Source organism: Dromiciops gliroides, chromosome 3, assembly GCF_019393635.1.
Source record: "Dromiciops gliroides isolate mDroGli1 chromosome 3, mDroGli1.pri, whole genome shotgun sequence".
Lineage (NCBI taxonomy): Eukaryota > Metazoa > Chordata > Mammalia > Microbiotheria > Microbiotheriidae > Dromiciops > Dromiciops gliroides.
The window spans coordinates 656,568,279-656,584,750 of record NC_057863.1 but is presented as its reverse complement, the minus strand read 5'-3'; the positions used below and the strand labels follow the sequence as shown (position 1 = coordinate 656,584,750).

Genomic DNA, 16,472 nt, shown 5'->3' with positions numbered 1-16,472 from the left:
AACCCAAGTGGCAAGGCATAGTACGTGACAAAAACTCATCAAGACACGTGTTCTTGATTATAAGGCAAGGGCAGTCTCAGTCATTTAGAGTTGACAAGTTAGTAAGGAAATTCCAGACAAAAATTGTCTTGGATAGATGGACAAAGAGGTCAATTATGGAAATTACCAAATTCTGATTGACTTCAAAACTTTTCCTTGGAAAGGAAACTGGTCAGCAAAACCAGTTGAGAGGCTTTCCTAGATTCACTGTATTCTACCTCAGGAGCACAGGCCAAGCCTGAAGGAGGATGGCACGTGTTAGCTCTGCAGGGACCAAGATGGTGGGACCAGAGACCATTTCTTTTTAGCTTCTCATCAGTCATTATAAAAATGCCCACATCCAACTAGAGTCAATACTGGGGCGGCACTGCCACCCAAGGAGCTCTAATCAGACATTTGGGGAATGTAGTTACCCAAAAGCACAGGTCTTCTTTAAAGAGTCAATATATCCTAGGTTCCTGGATTACCTTTTTCTCTCATCCATGGGTGCATCTCATATATGGTGTAGCTGTAATAAGCATCTTGATCAATTTTTCTCTCATCCTATGCTATTAGATTCTGACCATCTTGTCTGGCATTCTGTGGTCAGCAAAACTCCATAAAGACACCCACCAATTTTGTTCCTTTATCTTAATGCTCCTACTCACCTTTTCTTATAAAGCTTCCTTGGCTGTGATCTATCAAATAGTCAGGCAGTATTAACATGTTGGACATTTTGTTGTTTTTCATGACAGAGAAGGAAGCATTCTCTATCACTAAGTTCATTTCTTCCTCCTTCAGCTTTGTTCCCAGGAAGTGACAAATCTTCTCAACATTTCCCCAAAGATCCTATGGAAAAGTCCCTCAATATAAGAGAAAGAATTGATGGAAAAATCTAACAGTTAACAAAGAGGAATCAAGGTGAGGAGGATTTGGGGGATAAGACAACTATGAGAGGGGTGAGAAGAGAAAGGGGAAGAAGAGGAAGAACCCAGGGAAATGAAATCAGTAGGAAAGGAAGAAGCACAGGAAGTAGAATTAGAAGGAAAGGAGAAAAGGAAGAAGAGGATGGGGCTATTGGAATGGAAGGCTGAGAGGAAGGAAAACAAGAGGAGGAGGAGGAGGTGAAGGGGAAGGTAAGGAGAAAAGAGATAAGAAGTTTTGGAGGGAAGAAAGAAAAGGAGGTAATCAATCACCAAGCATTGATTAAGCACTTATTGTGGGAGGTACTGGGAATGCAATGAAAAAAGAAAGGAAACAATCCTTGATGTCAAGGAATTTACATTCTGAGCACCAGAAGGATGACATTATATATACATATTCATATACAAATTATATTAAAATAAAAAAATTGAAGGAGACACATTTGCAGTTGTGCAGTTCAGGAAGGGTCTCATATATGAGAGTGCAGCCACAAGATTATCCAGTTTTTCTGGGAGCTTAAAAATGGTAGGGAGAAGAGGTATGGGATCACATTTGAGGGTGGCAAAAGAAAACTTAACTCAGGATTTGTCCTCAATAATGAAGCAAGCTGGGACAGCTAGGCGGTGCAGTGGATAGAGCACTGGCCCTGGATTCAGGAGGACCTGAGTTCAAATCAGGCCTCAGACCACTTAACAATTACTAGCTGTGTGACCCTGGGCAAGTCACTTAACCCCAATTGCCTCAGCCAAAAAAAAATAATAATGACGCAAACTCAGCAAGTCAAAATGAAAAGGAATTTATTAAGCACCTCAGGGCAAGGAACTGTTGGACAATGAATTTTAACAATCCCCATTCCATAGTTGAGTTTCATAATAAGGAAGCAACAATCCTGATAGATGTACATTTCTAAAAGGTGGTTGGCCCAAACAGTTCCCATTTCTGAATTGTTGAGTGGCACATTGTCCTGAAGGCAAGAAGATTTGGAACAAGGTGGCCATTCAGACACACCACTTCTTTATCAGAGCTTAAAGCAGGGGATGATATCAAGGCATTTTTGAGATGTAGAGAGAAAGAACTCATTGGAAATGATTTGCATTTTTTTCTAGCAAAGAATAAGGTCAAGTCTCTTGCTGAGAGGATGGGGCATGAGTGATGTGGGAAGCTTGAAGAGAGAAGAGAAGGTACTGTGAGGAGTGTCATAAAGAATCAGTTGTGATTGTGTTAGCAAGGTGGTGCACAGAGCTTGCTGGTGGTGCAGTGGATAGAGAGCCAGGCTTGGAGTCAGGAAGATAGGGAAGAGGAGAAAGATAAACCAAATCAAGAATGATGACCTGGGAGAGTTCTTATGGGTAGAAAGAGCTAATGTCACAGCAATGAAGGAAAATAGATTTAGGAGGAGTGAGGCATAGGGAGAGATATTATTTTAAAACATTATAGTTGAATAAAGAAATTCCAGAAAAGAAGGAAGAAGAGGAAAACAAAGACAGAATCTCAAAAGAAAAGAGGAAAAATTTAGAGAAAGGAGAGAAAATGAGAAAGATGAACAGTTGCTGAAAGAAAGAGTAATATAAGACCAAAGGGTTGTATAAGACCAAAGGTATCAAGGAGAGATAGAATGAGGTTCTTACTGATAAGAAAAACTGGGAAAATTGAGAAAACTTACCCGTACCAACTACTAAAAGCTTAAGCAAAGGGAATTGTCCATTTCTGACTTTAAGAGCTGAATTTAACAACAACAAACAGATGTACTTTTTAGACAGGTTGGTCAACCTCAGAAGGATCTCTCTTCAAGAGAACTTCTGAATGAATTGTGATATGGGGATTAGGATAAATCTGAAGAAGTTTCTCTTCTGAGAAGCAAAACCAAATATGACCAGATAACATGACAGACATATTGATAAATCAAGGGGTTTTTAAAATATAGATTGACCAAATAGATATCAGGACAGACGTAACTAAGAAGTAAGGGGAGAAAAAATCCTATTGCAGGAAATTCAATTAGGTGTGGCTATTACCTGACTGGAGCTAGGAGATAGAGATAACACCAAAGGTCAGGAAAATTAATTCAAAAAATCCCCCCTTGACTCTTGGGAATATGACAAGTTTCCAAGCCTTCCCCACCCCAACTCAAAAGGGAATTTTCTAGTTTTCAAGTGGACACCCCATCTATCTTCTATAAAATCTTGTGCCTTCCTTCTGTTCTGGGAAGAAGATATTTCTAAGCCATTCTCACTAAGTCTTTGACTTCCCACTCAGCCACTTTCTATAGCACCAGATAACAGGCCACTTTAATTCTAATTGGACTGTGTGTGAGAGGGTAATTTCTTATTGTGAATACTTAAGAACTACCACTTCATCCCCCAACAAATTGGTTCTGTGAAATTTGGAAAGAATTAATTTAGTCTTCTCTTTTGGTGGATAAAAGTTGATTGTTATTGAGAAAGCTATTGACTTGTACCTAGGTGATTGTATCTCTGTAAATCTTATGGAAGAATGAAAATTTTAAAATTAACCATAATATTTCTACTCCACATTAGTGTGTACTTTATCACATTCATTTATATAGTATTTTATAATTATACAATTATAATCACTAGGAAAAACATTCTACCTCCTTCCATCCAACTAATTGGTCCTATGGGAAACTCAAGTAGTGGCTGCAACATTAAATATTTCCCCACTTATATGCTTCACAAATCACAGGTAGATTAGAGAAGTGAGATGTAGAAAAAAAAGGTAGGATATGTATGAAAAATATAGGGACAGGGGATAAGGAGTTTGGACAGACCAATTGAAAGGAAGAGTAGAAGAAAAAAAGGTGAAGGTGAGGGGAAGCAAAAATGAAGATGAGGGCAAGGAGAGGGAAGTTTGAGCATTTACTTGCAGAAGTTCTTCATAGGTCAAGATTAGGAAGTTTTCATTCCCTCTCAAGGATAACCAGCCCCTGATGTGGTCAAACCAGGATCCATAAGGCACTGCAGAGGAAGAGGAAAGGAGAGGCTACTTGACCCTTAATTTACTCATTCAATAATACTTCATTTTGACTCTGGGTCTACTTTGATAAGGTCCTGCCTGAGGCTGGCACTGATCAGATTCTTGTGAGGAAATACAAAGATGGGAAGATAGCTCTAGAGCTGAAATGGACCTCTGAAGCCATGTAGTCTGGGTTCATTTTATAGCTTAGGAAATAGAGACCCACAAAGGTAAAATTATTTGTTCAAGGTTGCCAAGGTAATAAACAGCATATACATGACCACAGTAGACATTTATGTGTCATGTTCAATTTGGGAGGATGAAAAGAAAAATAAGGGAGTTCCTACTCATGGTTCTGGGTTGGAGATGGGGGCAGGGCTGAGTGATGAGACATAACTACAATCCCGGAAAGAATCCTCAGGAATTATTTGAGAGGTCTAGAATCAATAATGTGGCAAATCAGAAGAAAGTGATACAGTTGAGGGAAAGAACGTCATTGAAAACTTACTGGAGGAGGGGACTTTTGATGTCTAGAGGATGGTTAAGATTTGAAGTTTGCAGTGTCTTAGGGGAAAGCCCTAGATTCAAGACTTGTGAGACATGGGACTGATCTTCCAGTTCTGACATGCTACTTAAGTGTCTTTGGAAGTCAACAAACATTTCAAAGCTGTCCAATGGCTCTTTCTAAAGCACAAGTCTGGCCAGGTCAAGTTTTCTACAATGTATCACCTACTCAACTCCAGTGGTTCCTTACGGTTTCCTCTAGGAGAAACTATAAAACCCCCTGTTTGGCTTCATAACCTAGACCCTTCTTACCATCCAGTTTCTTGACCGCTTACTTCTACCAACATAATCTATGATTCAAGGACACTGGCCTTTTTGCTGTTCCTCAGACAAGATCCTCCATCTCCCTATTATTCCATGCATTTTCGGACTCTGTCCCCAAGGCTTGGAATTCTCTCCCTTCCCATCCCTGCCTCCTGGATTTCCTGGCTTCCTTCAGGTTCCAGCACAGGAAGCCTTTCCTGATCCTCCTTAAGGGACTAGTGCCTTTTGCCTGTTGATTATCTCCCATTTATCTTGTTTATAGCTCATTTGCTCATGTTGTTTCCTCCTCTGGAGTGAAAGATCATTGAAGACAAGGACTATGCTTGCCTTTGTTCATATTCCCAGTGCTTAGCACAGGGCCTGGCACATAGTAAGCACTTGATAAATGCTTGTTGGATTGGGAAAATCCCTTCCCCTCCCTAGGCCATGGTGTCCCCATGTGAAACATGAATGAGTTAGACTTGATGCTCTTGAAGTGCCCCCCCCCCCGTTCTGAGATTCTGTGGTCCTAAGTCTCACCCCTTCTCTGGACCATCATTTTAGGGAAAATTAGGTGAATTGACCCTTTGAACTCTAAGTGCTATGGTCTATGATTTTTCAGGTAAGGATGTGTCTGATGTGTGTTCTAGGCCAGTCATCTTCAACATGGGGGCTCCATAGCCCTAGTGGGCCATGGCATAAAAGTCCATATGGGCAACCAAAGGGAGGATATGCCAGGCTACCTCTCTCTGGGGGATACATCAGGACATATGTGAGGTAGAGTGTGATGAGGAGAGAGAGAGAGAAGATTCATATTAAGGAGCCTCTAACAATTTAAAGAGGTGAGCTGAACCTCTGGGACTGCTTACTCATCTACAAACTGAGGCTAGGCTTGGAGTTGTCTTCCTCATGTGTTGTCTTGATAAAAATGCTCTGGGAATAGAAGTGGATCTTATTATAAAGACCTTTTAGCTCTTGGTCTGCTTACCAGTTCCTTGAGAGAACATCTCAAACATGTGGGAAAAACTTTCTGGAGTATCATAAAATTTCATCAGTCTTGTGAAATAATAGTAAGAAACAACCACATCTCTAGGATTCCGCATGATGTAAATTGTCTGAAATAGAAATTAGGATTATTATAGACTGGCCAGGCCATTGCACCTACCTCAGACCAGCCCATTTGGAAAGAAAGTCAACTTGGCTCCTTTTAACTGCTTACTTAGTATCTTCTTTCAGGTCTTTACTAGCCTCTTTTACCAGGAACTCTACAATCTTTGTCTTCACTTCTCATGCTTCCATTCTGACCTTAAGCCATGGTGGCGTGACCTCCATTTCATTATTTCTCTAATACAGAACTGCTCCTCTCCAAATGGGTGGCCAATGACCTCATCCTGTTTGATTCTTGCAATCACAAATGGACCAGAAATCTCAATGAAATCAATGGACTATGTGTGAATAATTTGGAAATATGGTCTATTCCCTAATATCTCTTTGTGAGGTTTGAAATTTTTTCATTAGATTAAGAAAAAAACATTTGACATGAATGGTCAAGTCACTTCCCTCTCCATGAAATAAAGGCAACCAATAAATATAGTCACATAAATGTTGGACCAATATTCCACTTCAGATTTTTGAAACTCAAGACCTAGAACTAAGCTCTTTCAACCTGAAAAGAAATTTTTTTGATATTTTTATTTCCCTCAATTAAATGTAAAAACAATTTTAACCTTCATTTAAAAAAAATTGGTATTCTAAAATCTGTCCCTCAATCCCCCTTGAGAAGGCAAGTAATTTGATATAAAGTTATATATGTGCAGGCATGTAAAACATATTTCCATTTTAGTCATTTGAAAGAAAACACAAACCAAAAAACAATGCCAAGATAAATAAATAAAGTTTCAAAAGGCATGCTTTTATCAACATTCAGACCCCATCAGTTCTTTATCTGGCAGTGGATCACATTTTTCTTCCTAAGTCCTTCAGATTTGTTTAGATTGTTTGTTTGTTTTTGGTGAGGCAATTGGGGTTAAGTGACTTGCCCAGGGTCACACAGCTAGTAAGTGTCAAGTGTCAGAGGCCAGATTTGAAATCAGGTTCTCCTGAATCCAGGGCCAGCCTTTGTCCACTGTGCCACCTAGCTGCCCCTTTCAGATTTGTTTTTGATCATTGTGTTGCTGAAAAGAGCTAAGTAATTCACAGTTGATCATTACACAATATTCCTGTTATTGTGTACACTATTCTGGAATATCACATTCCAAGCCCTTTGATCCTTTAATGTACAACTAATATGGCATAGAAGACTTACATAGAGATTGGGAAAGACTTTGAAGGCCACTGTAAGGATTCTGTATTTTAATTTGTAACCAGTGCGGAGCTACAGAGAACAAAGCAAAGGGTCAACATGATCAGAGGGATGGGTTGGCATGTCATAGATGGGAGAGAAGAATGAGAAAATGTTCTTTTTGCCTTCAAATGCTGCCTACAGTTACACTTTTTTCCCCTGAAGGACAATGAAGGTTAAGTGACTTGCCCAGGGTCACACAGCTAGTGTCAAATGTCTGAGGCCAGATTTGAACTCGGGTCCTCCTGAATCCAGGGCCCATGCTTAATGTACTGTGCCACCTAGCTGTACATCCACTGCACCACCTAGCTGGCCTACAGTTACTCTTATCCCTGAAAAGAGACATATCAGTCAAGTACCTTATCACTTTTTCCCAGAATGACATTATCATTCGAGTAGCCAGCTCACTGAGTGGAACGCTCATTTGCTTACCTTGGCCTTACTGTGGAAATAGGATTTGCAGAAGAAGTGTATGGGTAGGTGGCTGCTGTAAAACCGTGGTCTAGTTTGCTCTATATTGCAAAGAAACTCTGAGCTATTTTTTACTTCTAGCCATGGGAAGCGATTCCAGATAGGGGTGGATTGAACCCAGGTATTGTCCCCTTTACAGTGGATCAGGCTGATGATCTCATTAAGCCAATGGATTCCTAATGGAGAGAACAGAAAAGAGAAAGGATGCTAATAAGGGCTCGTTTAGATGTTATATCTAAGTGAAGAGCCTGTTTTCCATGGATGAGGGGGAAGATGGGAAGAGAAAGGAGAGAATAGAGAAAAACAATGAATATGAGCTTCTTCCTAAGAGAGAACTAGATAATCTATGGGAGGAGAAGGGTCTTGTCTTCCCAATAATATTATCTGAGAGCCATTAAACATCTCAGGTAATCCACTAAAGGCCAGAGGAAGAAGAGAAGAATACAAACAGTTGCAGATTCTCTGTCCAGATCTGGGGAAGTATTTGTTTGTCAAACTGAAAAGAACAACAAACAGGTTGTATGTCTTCCAAAACTGTAATAGAGAATCTCCCAAGAATGTTATCCCAAATGGATAGCAGCCACTTATTAGGGGTAATTCAGGTGGTAAAAGTGGATTTGTAAATGAGCATACTCACTTCTGCAACTTGCTTGAGCTCCCCAATTATCCAGATAACTGAGAATAGTTATATGAGGCCTCCCTGTATTAGCTAAGATACAGAATGGCTAGACATACCAACAGTCCTTTAGGTGACTGAGAGTAAAGCCAGCTGGATGTTCAGAAAATCAGTAACTCTGAAGCCAGTTAAGCTCACACCAGCCTTGCAGCAGACCCTGAACCATCTGATGGTTTATTAAGCTTCAAGAGACACCCTTATCTTCAAAAACTACCTAAACTGATGTTTATGGGGCCCTCATAAATATCCTATTTTATGGTTTTTGGAGACATTCCCTTGTCTTATTGTTTATGCCCAAGCCTTGAACTGTCAGGATTCCTTATTACCAAGAATGTCTTCTCATATGTGTATCAAAAGGCTAAAGCTCTGAGACCTGGAATTCCTCACCCATTTTTCCAGTATCTCCCCCTTCCCATTGGGAATAGGGCTCTCAGCCCCATTCCTTCCTGGGACCAGCCTAATTCTGACCTTCTTTCCCCAATTCCCTGCCTCATTTTGTTTGAAAATTGTAGATATTCACACACAAATATAAATATATGGATATGTGTATATATGTGTGTATACACACATGAACATAAATACAAGCATACATAAATACATTTGTACATTCATACATACACACATATAATTCCTTACCCACTACTTAGTTGAGCTATTCAACATTAGGGTAGCTAGTTCTTAGCACATATCTTATTTCCCTGCTTAATAAAAATATTCTTTAATTAAATAGGCAGTGTCTTGCTCTAGTTTTCTTCCCTTTAAAGAAAAAGGACATTTTAGTCTCAAGAACTGGGCTTTGGGGCAGCTAGGTGGTGCAGCGGATAAAGCACCGGCCCTGGAGTCAGGAGTACCTGAGTTCAAATCTGGCCTCAGATGCTTAACACTTACTACCTGTGTGACCCTGGGCAAGTCACTTAACCCCAATTGCCTCACACACACACACACACACACACACACACACACACACACACACACACACACACAAAAAGAACTGGGCTTTGCATTCTCTGGGTATCTTCTATTTTGGGGAAAGAGAGATCCAAATTCCCTAGAGAGAGTGAATGCCTCAATTTTCAAAGTGGAATTGGGCAACTCTGCCAGAAGGAAGCTAAAAAAAAAAAAGATTCCCAATGATGAGGAAGTTTTAGGCAAGAAGGTAAAGACTATAGGAACATTTCTTTCCTTCCTTTGGTATTACACAGTTAAGAGATTCTAAAAAGAAAAAGAAATGCATTTGAAAAGTAAATAGAGGGGCAGCTAGGTGGCGTGGTGGATAGAGCACCAGCCCTGGATTCAGGAGGACCTGAGTTCAAATCCGGCCTCAGACACTTAACACTTACTAGCTGTGTGACCCTGGGCAAGTCACTTAACCCCAAGTGCCTCACCAAAAAAAAAGTAAATAGATAATTCAGAAAAATGAGAGTTGAAATCTCTGGATGACAGCATATGACAAAATGTTAACAGAATAATCACCAGAATGTACCTACAGTAGACCTAAACAAAGTGAATAAGAATGTATTTGCTAGGAGACTCATTAATCTGATTAAAAAGACTTTAATGTGAAAAGGCTGAAAAAAGAAAAAAAGATTTTTTATATATAGTCCTGAAGATAAATGCTATAGGAGTAGTCTCAGAGAAGCACAGCAGCTGAGCAAGGCATAAATCCATAGGATACAAAACCCAGGATAGAAACCAACACTAAAGGGCATGACCTCATGAGTTTATAGAAATGCTAAAAGTCCAGTTAGCTAACAGGAGGGGTCATAGGCCTCAATATGAGAGTGCAAAATGGACCTCACTTATGTCTCTGAGACTTATTATGAAGAAAATCAAGGTCAGAGGTGGTGCCAAGATGGCAGAGAGTAGCCAGGAAGTTGACTGAGCTCTCCCAAATTTCCCTCAGAAACATCAAATCGAGCTTCTAAACAGATTCTGGAGCTATAGAACCTACAAAAAGACAGACACAATCTTCCAAGGAATTTAGAAGACTTCAGGAAAGGTCTGTCTCACTTGGGTGAAAGGGGATCACTGTGCAGCTCAGACCATCATGGAGGGGATCTGGGAAAGTCAGTGGGAGGTTCCTGGACACAGCACAAAACAGCAGCTGACGATGCTTGGTCCTGGCTCAGAAGGCTGGTGACAAAGGAGGCCAGTTGTGAGACCCCCCAGTCCTGGCTGAGAGTGATAAGTGGAAGCTAGAGAACCACTCACAAAACTGGTGCAACTAGGCCAAGCCATCCCAGCATAGCAAGCAAGCCCAGAGGGTGGAGGAATCCACAAGCCAGTGATGAGTCCCCTATCCTCCAGCACAAGAAGCTTGTAACAATGGCCCCCATGCACCAGGAGAAGACCTCAACTTTAAAAGTCAAGAAATATGCTACAATATCAGTAAGAAACCCTTACCACTGAGAGCTTCTATAGTAATAGGGAAGACCAAAAGACAAACTCAGATAAGGACAATATCGTCAAAATGACTACATGTGAAGCCTCAAGGGGGAAAAGATGAATTGAGCCTTCTTGGAAGAGCTCAAAAAGGTATTTAAAAACAAATAAGAGAGGGAGAACAAAAAATGGGAAAAGAAATGAGAGTTATGCAAGAAAATTAAGAAAAAAGATTCAACAGCTTAGAAAAGGAAGCAAAAAAATTGAAGAAAAGAATTCCTTAAAATAGACAATTGGCCATATGGGGAAAAAATGACCAAATGGAAAAAGAGGTGCAAAAGCTTACTGAAGAAAATAATGTCTTAAATATAAGAATGGAGCAGATGGAAACTAATGACTCCATGAGATGCCAGGAAGCAATTAAGCAGAAGTAAAAGAATCAAAAAGTAGAAAAAAATGTGAAATGCCTCATGGGAAAGAAAACTGACCTGGAAAATAGGTCCAGTAAACATAATTTAAAAATTATTGGCAAAGGGGCAGCTAGATGGTGCAGTGGATAGAGCACCGGCCCTGGAGTCAGGAGTACCTGAGTTCAAATTCGGCCTCAGACACTTAACACTTACTAGCTGTGTGACCCTGGGCAAGTCACTTAACCCCAACTGCCTCACTAAAAAAAAAAAAAAAAAAAAAAAAGAATTATTGGCAAAAAAAATTAAAAAAGAATTATTGGGATACCTGAAAGCCATGATCAAAAAAAAAGAGTCTAGACACCACATTCCAGGAAAGTTTCAAGGAGAACTGCCCTGATATTGTAGAATCAGAGCATAAAATGGTCATTGAAATAATCTTCTGATCACCTCCTGAAAGAGACCACAAAGGAAAAATCCAAAGAATATTGTAGATAAATTCCAGAATTATCAGGTGAAGGAAAAAATACTGCAAGCAGCCAGAAATATACAATTTAAATATCATGTAGCCACAGTCAGGTTTACACAGGATCTGGCAGCTTCAACTTTAAAGGATTAGAACGCTTGGAATATGATATTCTGGAAGGCAAAGGTGCTTGAATTGCAACCAAGAATCACCTACCCAGCAAACCTGAGCATTCTCTTTCATGGGAAAAGATGGACATTCAATGAAATAGGGGAATTTTAAGGTTTCCTGATGAAAAGACCAGAAAAAAAGAGACAAGAACTGAACAGAAAATTTGATCTTCAAATACAAGACTCAAGAGAAGTATCAAAAGTTAAAAAGGAGGGGGGAGCTAGGTGACACAGTGGATAAATCACCAGCCCTATATCCAGGAGGACCTGAGTTCAAATCTGGCCCCAGATACTTGACACTTACTAGCTGTGTGACCCTGGGCAAGTCACTTAACCTTCATTGCCCCATCCCCCCAAAAAGGTAAAAAGTGAAAAAAGTTATTGAATAAAGTTATTAATCACATGGGAAGATAATACTTGTAACTCTTGAGAACTGTATCTCTGTTTCTAGAGATAGAAGGAATATCTGTAGAGGCTATAAGTTGTATAAATTGTCTCTGATGGGATGATATAAAAACTTAAGGGGTTAAAAAAAGGAGTATATGCAGAGAAGAGGAAAGGAGAGGTAGAATGGGGTAAATTATATCACATGGAGAGGCATTGAGGGGCAGCTAGGTGGCACAGTGGATAAAGCACTGGCCCTGGATTCAGGAGGACCTGAGTTCAAATCCAACCTCAGACACTTGACACTTACTAGCTGTGTGATCCCAGGCAAGTTACTTAACCCTCATTGCCCCACCAGAAAACAAAACAAGGGGGCAGCTAGGTGGTGCAGTGGATAAAGCACTGACCTTGGATTCAGGAGGACCTGGGTTCAAATCCAGCCTCAGACACTTGACTAGTTGTGTGACCCTGGGCAAGTCACTTAACCCTCATTGCCTTGCCAAAAAAACAAAACAAAAACAAAAAACCAAAACAAAACATGAAACATGAAGAGGCATAAAAAACCTATTACAATAGAGGGAAATAAGGGAGGGGTTAGCATTGTTTCAACTTTACTCTCATCAGATTTGTTTTAAGGAGGGAATCAAATATATACCCACTTGCATAAAGAAATTTACCTTCTGCTTCAGGGAAGTAGAAGGGAAAGGGGAAAGGAGGGCACTGATAGAAGGAAGGGCAGAAGTAGGGAAGGAAAGGGAAAAGAAAACAGATAGGGACTGATAAAAGGGAGGTCAGATTAACGGAGGCAGTGGTCAGAAGCAAAATTCTAGTGAGGAGGAATAGGTTGAAAGAAGGAAAAAAGTACAAACAAAAGGGAAAATAGGATGGAGGGAAATGCAGCATTAATAATCATAACTATGAATGTGAATGGGATGAATTCTCTCATAAAATGGAAATGAATAGCAGAGTGGATTAAAAACCAGAATCCTACAAAATGTTGTTTACAAGAAACATATCTAAAGCAGAGAGATACACACAGTGTAAAGGTAAAAGGTTTTAGCAGAATATATTATGCTTTGGCTGAAATTTGAAAAAAAGGAAGGATTGAAATCCTTATCTCATACAAAACCAAACCAAAAATAGATCTAATTAAAAAGACATAAGCAAGGAAACTACGTCTTTCTAAAAGGTACCATAGACAATGAAGTAAAAGAATACTAAACATATATGCACATATTGGTATAGCATCCAGATTCTTAGAGGAGAAGTTAAGTGAGTTTCAAGAGGAAATAAATAGCAAAACTGTACTAGTGGGGTATCTTAATCTCCCCCTCTCAGAACTAGATGAATGTAATAAAAAAAAGAAGTAAAAAAGAAGTTAGAGGTGAAAAGAGTATTAGAAAAGTTAGACATGATAGACTTCTAGAGAAAATGGAATGGGGATAGAAAGGAATATACTTTTTCTCAGTGGTATATGGCATGTACACAAGAAATTGGCCAAGTAGCAGGGCACAAAAACCTTAAAGTCAAATATAGGAAGATAGAAATTATAAATGCATCATTTCCAGATCATGATACAATAAAAAGCCACATCAATAACAACACTAACCCAAATCATATGATTATCTCAGTAGATGCAGAAAAAGCTTTTGACAAAATACAGCACTCATTCCTATTAAAAATAGAAGAGAGATAGGAATAAGTGGACCTTTCCTTAAAATAATAACCAACTGGAAGGAATTTTATTCTGTATTCAATTTTTAGTATATAGGAATAACTAGTTGCTTTGGCAGAAATAATGGAAATCTTGGGAGGAGGGAAGTGACTATTCTACCCCATAGTTTTTGTCAATAGGAAGAGGAAATCTGGATACAGTTGGACAAGTCCCCTAGATTTGGGCATTTCTAAATATTCAGAGGCAGGAGATGTAGGATTGATTTTATGGAGTAAAACTGTTTCAAAGGAAATAAGCCCAGGAATGCTGGATGATGCTTATGAATTTAAGTCCAAATAGAAAAAGAGAAATAATTCCAAAGAAGAGGGAAAATGGGACTTTTCTAAAGAAATGGATGTATTTCCACAAGGAAGTCACAATTAATTTAGATTTGGATTTTCAAAAACTTTCATTTTTAATTTATCCAGTAATTCCACTTAGTGATATTTGTATTATTAGTATGAGGCCTGTATCCCAAAAAGTTAATTGAGCTTTTATTTTTCCTCCTTCCCACTTCCTCTAGTCCCCTTTGAAAAGAGAAGAAAAATAAACCCCTTAGAAATATATACATAGTTGAGAAGAAACAAGTCATGCTGGCAGCAGAAAGTGAATCAGTGAGTGCATGTGGCTGTGGGTTGAGCTGACTCAACCGTGGGGGACATTGAGAAGGGCAAGAAGATTTTTGTGTAGAAGTTTGCCCTGTACCACACCACTGAGAAGGGAGGCAAGCACAAAACTGGACCCAATCTGAGCGTCCTCTTTGGCTACAAGACTAGTCAGTCTCCCAGATTCTCTTACAGAGATGACAACAAAAACAAAGGTATCACCTGGGGAGAGGATACATTGATAAAATACTTGGAAAACCCCAAGAAGCATATCCCTGGAAAAATTAAAATGATCTTCGCTAGCATTAAGAAGAAGGCAAAAAGGACTGACGTGATAGCATATCTTAAAAAAGGTCACCAATGAGTAATAGTTGTCTGCTGCCTTATTTATTCTAAAAGGAAGTCTCCCATGATGAGATTTCTTTCCTTTTCTTCTTTTACATGTACCATAATGACCCTATTTAAATTAGTTTCATTATTCTGAGAATTTTTATCATGAATGCTTGTTTAAAAATTTTGTTCAGCAGTTCAAAAAAAGGAATTATGTAGATTAGGTAGGCTTATGTGTAAATGAGAATGATTATATTTTCTGTCACAACCAACCTATCACACTTTTCTTTTTAAAAGATTTTATTAAGCAACTTTGTTTTTATCAAGGGCAATGTGCTCCACCTCTGTCTTACAAAGTTTTAATTGAATCTGCCTTCTTTTTACTAAAAGATGAGAAAGTCCTACTTAATTGTGGGGGTTTTGGTTTTTTTTATTTTTTACATGGCAAGGAGGGTTAAGTGACTTGCCTAGGGTCACACAGCTAATATTTGTCAAGGGCCTAAGGCTGGATTTGAACTCAGGGCCTCCTGAATCTATGCCCAGTGCATTATCCACTGCACCACCTAACTGCCCCCTACTTAATTGTTTCTTATGACTTTTATCTGTAATATGTTTGGGGAAGGGAGTGCCCCCAGCCTGCCCAAAGGCAAGGTCTACTGGATCAAAATAAGCCTTAGCATTTCCAACTTAAATTCCTTAATTTTCCATGCATTAACAGTCTGATTACAATGATTTGATTAAATACTGCCTTCAGGTTGTTGGAAGGTTTCAGAGTCTAACAGTCTTGAGTAAAGAACCTCCCATCACACAATGAGTGACATTTGAATGGGACTGGGAATAGGCATAGATGAGTTCAGCTAGAGATAGGCCCTTCTGCTGAGCTGTTAAGTACCTGTTTGAAGCTCAGCCACACCTTAGTATTCACTTTTAAGACCTATTAAATTTAAAGTTTGCAGACATGTTCTACAGTATGTGAATAGTAGTGTTAATATTAACTGGATTGTTCAGCTGTAAAGATATAGCATTAGGACATCTGCTAAATGATGTGATCATAAGACTTAATTCAGGAATTCTGGGGTGGAGCCAAGATGCCAGAGGAAAGGCAGTGAGCTCTCGAACTCATGGCATGATCACTCCAAAAACCATCTAAATAACACCATAGGAAAATGCCCAGAGCAGCAAAACCCACAGAAGAATGTGCTGAAATCATCTTTTAACCAAGAATGGCTTGGAAAGTCAGAAGGAGGGAGCTTCTGTGCTGATACAGGAGTCAGGCTCAACCCCACAGTCACCCTGACACAGAATCCAGTCCCAAGAAGGCCTCACCAGAGAAGGAGACCCCAAGAGCCTCTGAATCAGCTGAAGCACCAGTGTTGTCTGGAACTAAGGTCACAGTCTGGTGAGAGGGCTGAGCCCTGGGCAGGGGGGAAACTACAGAGGTCTATGATGGTGCTGAGACAACTTGGCTTTTTCATCCCTGCTGAGAACCAGTAGGTAGACTTGAGTAGCAGTGGCCCAGGTGGGGGAGGGGCACAGGCTCCTCAGAGCTAACAACCACAACACACAAAGCTGGCTGATTAGCAAGTTGGGTCATCTAAGGACCAGGGAACAGGCCAGGTGAGTGAAGAACCTGATTCTCCCTTAAATCATACCAACCTGGTACTTCTTAAGCTTGGGATACTGCAGCCTGGAGAAACAGTGCCCCACTTTAAGGAGCTAAGAGTCAAGTAAAAAGAAAGTCAATATGAGCAGACAGAGAAAGGTGAGGACCATAGAAAGTATCTTCAGTAACCAAGGAAGACCG

General features: G+C 39.7%; 1 protein-coding gene and 1 pseudogene across 4 annotated transcripts in view; one reads left to right on the top strand and one right to left on the bottom strand.

Moving 5' to 3' along the window:
- LOC122748522 (sulfotransferase 2A1-like) overlaps positions 1–16,472 on the bottom strand; it is a 63,627-nt gene that overhangs the window by 3,444 nt on the left and 43,711 nt on the right. For all 4 annotated transcript variants that reach the window (XM_043994155.1, XM_043994156.1, XM_043994158.1 and 1 more), the window contains 4 exons: positions 7,496–7,710; positions 5,711–5,837; positions 3,823–3,917; positions 687–867 (listed from right to left, as the gene is read on the bottom strand). In XM_043994155.1, coding sequence (XP_043850090.1) covers positions 687–867; positions 3,823–3,917; positions 5,711–5,837; positions 7,496–7,710 — 618 coding nt within the window. The remainder of the gene's footprint in view (positions 1–686; positions 868–3,822; positions 3,918–5,710; positions 5,838–7,495; positions 7,711–16,472) is intronic.
- On the top strand, positions 9,999–14,702 carry LOC122746236 (annotated as a pseudogene).